At 45.8% G+C, this 11,183-nt stretch overlaps 1 protein-coding gene across 13 annotated transcripts in view; it reads right to left on the bottom strand.

Moving 5' to 3' along the window:
* ZZEF1 (zinc finger ZZ-type and EF-hand domain containing 1) overlaps positions 1-11,010 on the bottom strand; it is a 134,562-nt gene extending 123,552 nt beyond the window's left edge. For all 13 annotated transcript variants that reach the window (XR_013535446.1, XR_013535447.1, XR_013535448.1 and 10 more), the window contains exon 1: positions 10,565-11,010. Coding sequence is in view for 7 of the 13 variants with exons in the window: in XM_078372523.1 (XP_078228649.1) it covers positions 10,565-10,918 (354 nt within the window). In the remaining 6 variants the exon portion in view is untranslated. The remainder of the gene's footprint in view (positions 1-10,564) is intronic.
* Between the last annotated feature and the right edge of the window lie 173 nt (positions 11,011-11,183).

Raw genomic sequence — 11,183 nt, forward strand, 5'->3', positions numbered from 1 at the left:
AGTTGTGAATACTATAGTACCAGATAATAGCTACTTTCCAAGTTGTTCACATTACAGCATACTTAGAAAATAATGACATTTGTAAGACTCAAGGTTTGGGGAGATCAGCACAGCTATAATTCATTTGGTTGGGAATGACAGATTGGGAAGCTCTGAATCAATATTTGGGTACTTGTTAAATGCCAGGCACTGCGCAGAGCATTTTATATGCTATAATATCATTAATTCCTCATAATAGTAACAGTACTATCAACTTCTCATCTTATAGTTGTACAGAGAGGTCAGGTAACTTGCCTGAGGTCACACAGCTAGTGTTTGCATCTAAGGCTGCAGAGTTCATGTTCTTCATTACAACTCCATTCTCCTTTTTGACTAGATAACCCCTGGGGTTCCTTACAGTCTGGAGACCAAAGGCTTTAACCCTCTTAGTTCCTTTTCTTTCCACCATCTATAAAATTTGCTTTCAGCACCTTTTGTCCCAATTAATTCCTATCAACTCTAGAAGTAAGACTCACTCCCTCTGAATCTCAAGGAGGCACTCAAGTCCTACTTCCACAAATCAAGCACTCCCTGCACCTCCAACTTCCCACACAACTCCTGCTGTATATTGCTAATAAAACTTTTATATAAGCAAGGCTATAAAAATAGCAACATTTTGCTATCTTTTTTTTTTTTAAGCCGGGTCTCCAACTACTACCCATGCTGGAGTGCAGTGGTGTGATCATGGCTCACTGCAGCCTTAACGTCCTGGGTTCAAGCAGTCTTCCCACCTCAGCTTCCTGAGTGATGGGGACTACAGTGGCTGGGACACACTCAGCTAAATTTTTATGTTTTTGTACAAACAAGGTCTCGCTATGTTACCCAGGCTGGTCTCAAACTCCTGGACTCAAGCAATCCTCTTGCCTCGGCCTCCCAGATTGCTGGGTTTATATGCATGAGCCACTGTGCCAGGCCATTTTTGCTATTTTTTTTTTTTTTTTGAGACAGAGTCTCACTCTGTCACCAGGCTGGAGTGCAGTGGCACAATCTGGGCTCACTGCAACCCCCGCTTCCTGGGTTCAAGCAATTCCCCTGCCTCAGCCTCCTGAGTAGCTGAAACTGCAGGTGCACACCACCATGCCAGGCTAATTTTTTGTATTTTAGTAGAGACGGCGTTTCACCATGTTGGCCAGGATGGTCTCTTGATCTCCTGTCCTCGTGATCCACCCGCCTCGGACTCCCAAAGTTCTGGGATTACAGGCATGAGCCACCATGCCCAGCCTCATTTTTGCTATTTTTAATAGATTTTATGGATCTGTCAATAGTTAATGAAGATGATAAAAGGGATTTTTGAACAAAATAAAAACAAATATATTTTGACTAAGAAAAAAATTACCATAGCTTTGTGAACAGCTTCACCAAATAATTACGCAATTTCCTAACACTTACAAACTGATTGTCCTAAAGAAAAGAAACATTCAGGTTTGCTACCCAGGAGCCTGAGGGGGGAGATCAATTGAACCTGGGAGTTGAAGGTTGCAGTGAGCTATGATCACACCACTGTACTCCAGCCTGGGTGACAGAGAGAGAAACTGGTTTTTTTTTTTTTTTTTTTGAAGTATGTTTATATAGTCTCATATGAAACCTGTTTCCTCATTAAGTTTGGGTTTTTGCAACTGTAAAATGGACTTAGATGCGAAACAGGGTTTAGTGAGGCTTAAGCAGGATAATCATATAAACAAATTCTATAAATTAAGGAGTACCATATGTTACCTATTGCCATTGGTTTTGAACTTTAAATATATTTTCAGAATCCTGGCCAAAAGACTTCACAGAAGCCCATTTACTCATATACTCATTCATCCCTATCTGATAAGCTGTCATCATACACATATACACACACGTGTACATTTATACCTGATCCTGTGCTTGGCTCTGTGTATACAAAGATGAATAAAGTGTACGTAGTCCTTACCCTTCAAAACCCTCACAGCTTAGAAGACCGACCTGTAAACCAACAGCAGCAACATAATAGGTGTGATAATTATGATACACGGAGTATAATCTACTTACAACGGCCAATATTAGCGAGCACCAGGCAGAGTTCTAAGCACTTCACATAGATCAACTCCGTAACTCCAAGGGTAGGTACTACCTTTTTGCAGGCGAGGAACAGAGAGGTTAAGTATTTTGTTTAAGGCATATGGTTAGTACATGATGGAGCTTGAATCTGAATCCTGGACTGATTCCAGATGCCACAATTAACCACTATACCATGAGCCAACAGACACTCTGGGGATGAGAAGTCCAGGAAAGGGAGGGGTATTTGGGGGAAATGGCTGGAAAACAACAGCCCTTGAATTGCACTTTAATGGATAACTAGGAGGTTGAAAGTATATAGCGTGGGAGAGGCAATCCCATGGGGGGGGGCGGGGCAGAGTATGCAAATACATAAAGACTGCAGGAGGCCAGGAGCAGTGGCTCACGCCTGTAATCCCAACACTTTGGGAGGTAGAGGCGGGTGGATCACCTGAGGTCAGGAGTTCGAGACCAGTCTGACCAAAATAAACCCCGTCTCTATTAAAAAAAAAGACTGCATGGCAGAGAACTATAACCTGCCTGGTGTGGCTAGAAAGGAAGAGGGCAAGTGATAAAGAGAGGGACAGAGGTCAGAATAAAAAGAACCTGGCAGACCCAGGATGAAGAGCTCAATTATTACAGCAAGGGCACCACAGGGCCACTGGAGACTATTAAGGGTAGAGGTTGCTGATCACCCCAGTACTAACTATATAAGCTCTCTTACTGGAAGGGACCTACAATCTCTTAAAATATGTTCTTTGTGCCAGGCACAGTGGCTCATACCTATAATCCCAGCACTTTGGGAGGCCAAAGCAGGTGTATTGCTTGAGTCCAGGAGTTCAAGACCAGCCTGGGTAACATGAAGAAACCCCGTCTCTACTAAAAACACAAAAATTAGCCTGGTGTGTTGGTGGGCGCCTGTAATCCCAGCTACTCAGGAGGCTGAGGTAGGAGAATCGCTTGAATCCTACTTCAAGATTCAAGCGGAGATTGCAGTGAGCCAAGGTCAAGACATTGCACTCCAGCCTAGGCGACAAGAGCAAAACTCCGTCTCAAAAAAAAAAAAGGCCAAGTGCAGTGGCTCAAGCCTATAATCCCAGCACTTTGGGAGGCCGAGGCAGGCGGATCACGAGGTCAAGAGATCAAGACCATCCTGGCTAACACAGTGAAACCCTGTCTCTACTAAAAAAATACAAAAAATTAGCCAGGCGTGGTGGCACATGCCTGTAGTCCTAGCTACTCAGGAGGCTGAGGAAGGACAATAGATTGAACCCAGGAGGCGGAGGTTGTAGTGAGCCAAGATCGCACCACTGCACTCCAGCCTGAGCAACAGAGTGAGACTCTGTCTCAAAAAACAAAAACAAAGCAAAAAAACCAGTTATTACAATCTAGATAGAAAGCCATATTGATCCACCTTGCAGATAAGAGACAGAAAAGTGAGCTGGCTGACTACAGACTTCCATCAATTTGCCTTAGCCTGAGGACAGCACGAGGCAGGCTCAGACTCTCAGCCATCTCTGTTTAGCCTCCTTTACAACATGTAAATGGTTACCAAAAGCATCACAGAACAGGCCGGGAGCAGTGGATCATGCCTGTAATCCCAGCACTTTGGGAGGTCAAGGCAGGCAGAATGCTTTGAGCTCAAGAGTTCGAGACCAGCCTGAGCAACATGGCAAAACCTCACCTCTACAAAAAAAACATTAAAAATTAGCTGGGTGTTTGGTGGCGTGCACATGTAGTCCCAGCTACTCAGGAGGCTGAGGCTGGAGAATCACTCGAGGTCAGGAAGTGGAGGTTGCAATTAGCTGAGATAGCATCACTGCACTCTAGCCTGGGTGACAAAAAGAGACCCCATCTCAAAAAAAAAAAAAAAAAAAATCACAGACCAGAATTGTGAGCAAATCATAGACCAGAATTGTGAGCTTAGACTGCAATGCACTGGCTTAAATAGGAAGGCTGCCTGTGGTTACACTCACACTCCATCAGTCAAAAAATCTGGATCTGATCTTATTTCTGCCACTAACTGACTGGGTGGGTAACGTATCCACCTATCCAAGGCCTCAGGTTACTCATCTGTAATCATGTCCTTGTCTACCCAGCACTTTGGGAGGCCGAGGCAGGCGGATCACTTGAAGCCAGGAGTTTGAGATCAGCCTAGTCAAAAGTGCAAAACCCCAGCTCTGCCAAAAACGCAAACAAACAAACCAAAATTAGCCGGTGTGGTGGCACGTGCCTGTAGTCCCAGCTACTCAGGAAGATGAGGCACAAGAATGGCTTGAACCTGGGAGGCAGAGGTTACCATTGCACTCCAGCCTGGGTGATAGAGCAAGACTCTGTCTCATAAAAAAAAAAAAAGAAAAGAATGTCCTTGTGTAAAAGAAAGTATTTAAAGAGCTGTTACACAGAGGCTGGAATAAAAATCCTGGAACTGAACCACAACCATAGAAAATAGTAACACTACCAATTCTAACGCTTACTGAGCATTGAGCTTGTTCTATGCGTGAGGCAACTGAGACACAGTGGTCAACTAAGTTGACCAGTCACCTGGCTGGAGAATGCTGGAACTAGAATTTGCTCATAAGCAGGTTGGCTCGAGGCCCAATTCTCAAGCTCAGTCTAAAGAACAGCAGAATGAGCAGACTCGTAACGCAGCAAACCCTCTGATGCCATTACAGGCTAACTATACATCCGCCCAGGATGTTATGAAAGGGACCCCTTTTCGGGGGAGGGGAGGGCAGGTTGCAGGCAATGAGTACTAAAGTCCCAGGCAGTCAGACTCTAGACCAGGTGCTGAAGTATCATTCCCAAAATTTTCCATGCCCTCTCACTTCTGTATATTTGCACATTCTGTGCCTTTCAAATGGAACAGGCCTTTCTTCCTTTGCCAGGCAAATTCTTCCAGCCTCTCAAGCCTTGTTTCAGTGAAGCCTTTCTCAGACTCCATGCTACTGGTAAGTGTTTTTCTTGAAATTGGTCCTTGAAATTGGAGTAGGCTTAGGATGGAGCAAAGAGCAGATAGGAGAAGGAGGAGGAGGAGAGCAAAGGACAAAATTGCCACAAATGTGGGAAACGGTAGAATAAAGGGGCTCCTTATAGAGCACCTCGAGACAAGGGTAGAAGGTGTAAAAGCCTAAAAGGCTGCTCTACTCTTCAGATATGGTTCTGAAGGCAATGGGGAGCCACTGAAGTTTCTAAAGCAAGACAGTACCATGGTGAGATGGGATTTTGGAAATTAGGGAGAGGCAAAGAGCTGTGGCCTGTCCTCTATAGCTCTCGTAGATCATGAATTTCTCCAAAGAAGCCAACACCATTAACTCTCCCACAGCAAAGCACACAAAGCCAAAGTAAGCGAAAATAATCTCCAATCACCAAGGATCTTTCTTGCACTGCCACGTCACCATCAACAGCCATCCATCCCTTACCAAAGACCTCCTGTGAGCAATGGTTTGGCAGGCAGGTGGCTGGCGGCCTCACAATCTGGCTGCAGAGCAAGGCCCGACAGTATGCTCTAAGTGCCAAATGACCCACGCAGAACAGGGAACATGAGCCTTGGGCGCAGGGCTGAGAACACCATTATGGAGACATCTGAATCATGGTGCTGACCAGGGGACGGTGCCAAGGTGGGGAATCTTAAAGAACTGATGGCAGGGTCCACACATAGGACCAAGCAGTCGTCCCATAGTTAGCACAGGGCTCGTGCGTGTGGTGGGGGCGGGTGGGGGCGAAGGGGGAAGGTAAGTTAGGTAATGAGTACTTGGTCCCTTGGGTAGTGGAGAGCCAAGGGCAAGAAATGCTGGCAGTCCACTGTAGCTTTATGGTGCAAACACAGCTCTCACTGTCTACTGTCTTAAAAGGGCAGATAATCACGTCTGCATATTCCTACGGGCACAATTCCTGGGTTCAAAGCCATTTTAAATGAGTTGATTAATACTTTTCAGGATAATAATATGAAGATGGGAATAGGGCTTTTCTCTAAACTTCCTGTAAACCCAAAAGTGACTAAGAACCTTTTAGAGTTTTCACAAAAACTCTATTTAACTGTTCAACATCAAGAAATATTTTATTATTAAGAGGTTACAGACTGAATATAAAATCTGAGGTTTGAGTGTGTGTGGACTACAGCTTAGTCTCCTAAATCACACTGTGCACCGGCAACCACCCAGCACTGTGCTTAGAGGATGAATAGGGATGAATTGAAAAGGCCCTTCTGTTACAGCTTATAATCCCATGAATTTCACAAAATAGGCACCAAAGGTAATGTAGCAAATTCATAAAATAGGACCTATTCACATGAAATTTCACTTTAAGGTCATCTGTTATCATTCTGTGCTCAGCATGTTTTTTCTGCCATAGATTTTCTAGAAGCGTACTCTTAGAGCATTAAATATCTAATCTCTAATCTCTGCTGTGAAATAAGAACTTAATTTTAATTCTATTTTCCCTGTATACGGGAGTTAATTAAATACCGCTCCCTGTGAGCTAACTACAGAGTCCCTTCTCCCTGGACCACACCTACGATGAGAAAAGGTGTGTTGTACTATAAAACGATAATATTTCAGACTTTGGTCCATGATCCAACTCCAAGAACTTTTTTTTTTTTTTAAAGACGGGGTTTCACCACATTGGGCAGGCTGGTCTTGAACTCCTGAACTCAGGTGATCCGCCCGCCTTGGTCTCCAAAGTGCTTGGATTACAGGCGTGAGCCACCACGCCTGGCAAGAACTACTTTATAACACCTCCTAAGTAACTGAGTTCACAGGACGTGAAAGCAAGACCGCTGTGTGGATGCGAACGATAGTGTAAATTAGGAAGCCAGAGAACAAACACGGAACACTCGGAAACTCTTAGCATTCTAAGAAATCACGCACACCAACGATTATCTGTTTACCACGTTAGCTCTTATAAAAATGAATGAAGGAAACAACTTCTCATTTTAGTTGCTGCTATAAAGACATTTAATTATTTCACAAACTCTTCATCTTGCATTAAAATGTAGCAATATAAGCCGGGTGTGCGTGGTGGCTCCTGCCTGTAATCCCAGCACTTCTGGGAGGCTGAGGTGGGCAGATCACAAAGTCAAGAGAGCAAGACCAGCCTGGCCAACATGGTGAAACCCTAACTCTACTAAAAATACAAAAATTATCCCGGCACGGTGGCCCACCTGTAATCCCGGTTACTTAGGAGGCTGAGGCAGGAGAATTGCTTGAACCTGGGAGTTGGAGGTTGCAGTGAGCTGAGATCACAACACTGCACTCCAGCCTGGTGACAGAGTGACACTCTGTCTCAAAACAAACAAATAAACAAACAAAAAATCACTGGTGTATTAGGTTTTCAGTTCCTTGAAATAGTTTTGTCTATCTCTGAAAAACCATACCAGACTTCAAGATTCTCTGGACTTTGGACTTTGTAGATACAATTTCCTCTGCCTGAAACACTTACTACCTCCTGTTCCTTGTCTGCTTTCACCATTCACCTGTGGGCTGAAATGTTACTTTCTCAGGTAAGTCTTGCTTGAGCCCTAGATGAGGTTAAATACACTTGCTATTTATTCCTTATGCCCTCCCTCGGTTAACACTCACCACATCTTATAATTACTGGGTTAATACCTGTCTCTTCCACCACACTACATACTCTTTAATAGCAAGTACCTGCTTTGTTCACTGTCATCGAAGTGAGCGGCACTCAATATACGCCCAATAAACATTTGCTCAGTGAACAATAATGCCACAACCCTTTAGTGTTCTGGACCACACCTCGAGTATGTCTTGACCTTATATGAAGTGACTCCTATGAACTCTACATCAAGTTCTATTTCTGTCAGATACTCTCACAGTGTAAACTGTGTTTCTCTGCCTTTGCCTTTGTGCAAATCTGCAAAGTGCCAACTTTTTGAACAAATCTGCGTGGTTCTTTCCACTACCACTTCATGTTCTCATATACACATAGATACTAAAGGGAAGGTGCTATGTGTATTCTTAGAAAATTTTTTGAAAAGTAGATCTTTCACTAATATGACTTTTTTTTTGAAATGAAGTCTTGCTTTGTCACCCAGGCTGGAGTGCAATGGCACAATCTCAGCTCACTACAACCTCTGCTTACCAGGTTCAGGAGATTCTCCTGCCTCAGCCTCCTGAGTTGCTGGGATTACAGGCATATACCACCATGCCCAGCTAATTTTTTTTTTTTTGAGATGGAGTTTTGCTCTGTCACCAGGCTAGAGTGCAGTGGCGCCATCTCAGTTCACTGCAACCTCAGCCTCCCGGGTTCAAGCAATTCCCCTGCCTCAGCCTCCCAAATATCTGGGACTACAGGTGTACCCAGCTAATTTTTTTGTATTTTAGTAGAGATGGGGTTTTACCATGTTGGCCAAGATGGTCTCGATCTCCTGACCTCGTGATCCGCCTGCTTCAGCCTCCCAAAGTGCTGGGATTATAGGTGTGAGCCACCGTGCCGGTCTAATTTTTATATTTTTAGTAGAGACAGAGTTCACCATGTTGGTCAGGCTGGTCACAAACTCCTGACCTCACAATCCTTCCACCTCGGCCTCCCAGTCCTGGGATTACAAAGGTATGAGCCACCGGCCCGGCCGACTTTTTTTTTGAGACAGAGTCTTGTTCTGGCACTAGGCTGGAGTACAATGGCACAATCTCAGCTCACTGCAGCCTCTGCCTCCCAGGTTCAAGCCATTCTCCTGCCTCAGTCTCCCAAGTAGATGGGATTACAGGCACCTGCCACCATGACCAGCCAATTTTTGTTAGAGATGGGGTTTCACTACATTGGCCAGGCTGGTCTCGAACTCCTAACCTTAGATGATCCATTCGCCTTGGCCTCTCAAAGTGTTGGGATTATAGGTGTGAGCCACTATGTCTGGCCATGACTATTATTTTTCAGGGCTGGGATGCCTTAAAGGTACTTTTTTTTTTTTTTAAGGAAAACATAAGAAACACACAAACTACGTTATCTGAATTCTGGCCATGTACAGGAAGACATTCTTAAAATATTTTAAAAGCCCCTGATTTTAAAGTGAACAGAACCTTTTAAAGGCATTACAAGCCAGGTGTGGTGGCTCCCACCTGTAATCCCAGCACTTTGGGAGGCCAAGGCAGGCAGATCACCTGAGGTCAGGAGTACGAGACCAACCTGACCAATATGGTGAAACCCCGTCTCTACTAAAAAAAAAAAAATACAAAAATTAGCCAGGTGTGGTGGTGTGCGCCTGTAGTCCCAGCTACTTTACAAGCTGAGGCAGGAGAATTGCTTGATCTTGGGAGATGGAGATTGCAATGAGTGGAGATCGCACCATGGCACTCCAGCCTAGGCAAGAGAGAGACTCTGTGTCAAAAAAAACAAAAAAACCAAAAACGCATTACAAGTTCCTGCTGATTTACTGTTCTATGTCCTCACCCTTCATGGCCACTGAAGATTCTACATGCCTAACTCATTTTCACAAATGCAGCACTTTTGTCATACTGTGGAGTTAAAAGAAATAGGATCCCAGGAAGGAGGGAGTGAGACATTATAAACAAGAAATAGGGCAGGGTGGGGGAAGAGAGAGCATCAGGAAGAAGAGCTAATGGATGCTGGGCTTAATACCTGGGTGATGGGGTAATGTGTGTAGTAAACGACCATGGCACACACGTTTCCCTATGTAACATATATGTAAATACAAATCCTGCACATGTACACCTGAATTTAAGATAAAAGTTGCATGAAAAAAAAAAAAAAAGCAAGAGCTCTAGGTGATAGTCTAAGTTTTACTGATTCACTGGGCAATCTTGGATCAGTCTTCTTGACTCTGAGTGCCCAAGTAAAGGTAATTCCCAAGACGCCTGCCAAAGAAAATATTTTGCTACCAAATCAATTTGCTCTCATGATGATTTAGCAGACATGATCTTAGTGATTATATGAAAAACTACATAATTACAAGTATTCACAGGAAACGTGGTATTTGCCCATGAAAGTTTAAATGAGTCTAATATATGGTTCTTTAAAGATCTACAAACCAATGTGTATTTTGGAAAAGCTAGTTATTGCGTGAGGAGGATGGGTTTTAGAAGGTGAGCCTTTCCAGCATGTACTGTCTTTCACATTTTATTTGGTGCCCACAATGAATTCGGAAGATGCTGTGTAAAAACCTGGACAGGCCAATATAACAAGACGGTTTTCACCGCCACTCCTCTTGTCCTTACATCTCTTTTCAAACTGTTCTAGAACCGGATAAAAAATCTCCAGAGAGCAGCGTCAGTCAGCTGCACAAATATATGTCTGTATATTACAACATACACAGATATATCTAGGTTTGTCCAGCTCTTCTGAACAAGGACGGCCTAATCCGGGCTTTCCACACCTCTAACAGGCTCAAGACCAACCAAACGCCCGCTGAAAAGCTGGATGCACCTCATAAGGGTCCCCGCCTGTCCTCTCAAAAGCAAACGCCCACCACTTCCTTCAGTCCCCTGGGGGCGATCGCCCTGCCCCGCCCCCGCCGTCGCCAGCCCGCCCTGACCTCCTCGAACTGCTCGCCAGAGCCGCCGGCTCCGCGAGCCTCCAGCAGCTCCCGGAACTGCTCCAGAGTGACAGACTCTTCGCCGCGCCCCAGCCGCTCTTCCAGCCAGCGAAACAACGCGCCGCGGTGCCTCGACACCAGCGACTCGCAGGGGGGTGTGGGCAGCAATGCAGCGGCCGCCTCTCGTAGTCTGGCCGGCTCCAGCAGCGTCGCGGCGGGTGGTAGCGCCGGAGCCGCGAGGCCCGGGCTGGGGGTCGTGCCCGAGACCGTGGCCCAGTCCTGGTGGGGGCCCCAGCCCTCGGCCCCGGCGGCTGCCGCTTCGTCTTCACTGCTGTGACTCGGAGCGTTCCCCATGGGGTCTCCGTCTTGGGCACCCGGCTCTGCAGCCGCTGCCGCCTCCCCGCCTCGACCTGTCAACCTCCGACAGCAGCCGGCGGGCGGGGACTGACAGGAGACCGCGGCTGCGGCTGCGGCTGCGGCTTCCGGCTTCCTGGCCGTGAAGCGAGGACCGCTGTCGCAAAGACGCCATCACGCAGGTAGACGGTCTCTAGCAGCTCGCGACAGCTAGGCGGCAGCAAAGAGTGCAACCTGGATTTCCCAGAGGACGAGCCTGTCTCAA

Source organism: Callithrix jacchus, chromosome 5, assembly GCF_049354715.1.
Source record: "Callithrix jacchus isolate 240 chromosome 5, calJac240_pri, whole genome shotgun sequence".
Classification (NCBI taxonomy): domain Eukaryota; kingdom Metazoa; phylum Chordata; class Mammalia; order Primates; family Cebidae; genus Callithrix; species Callithrix jacchus.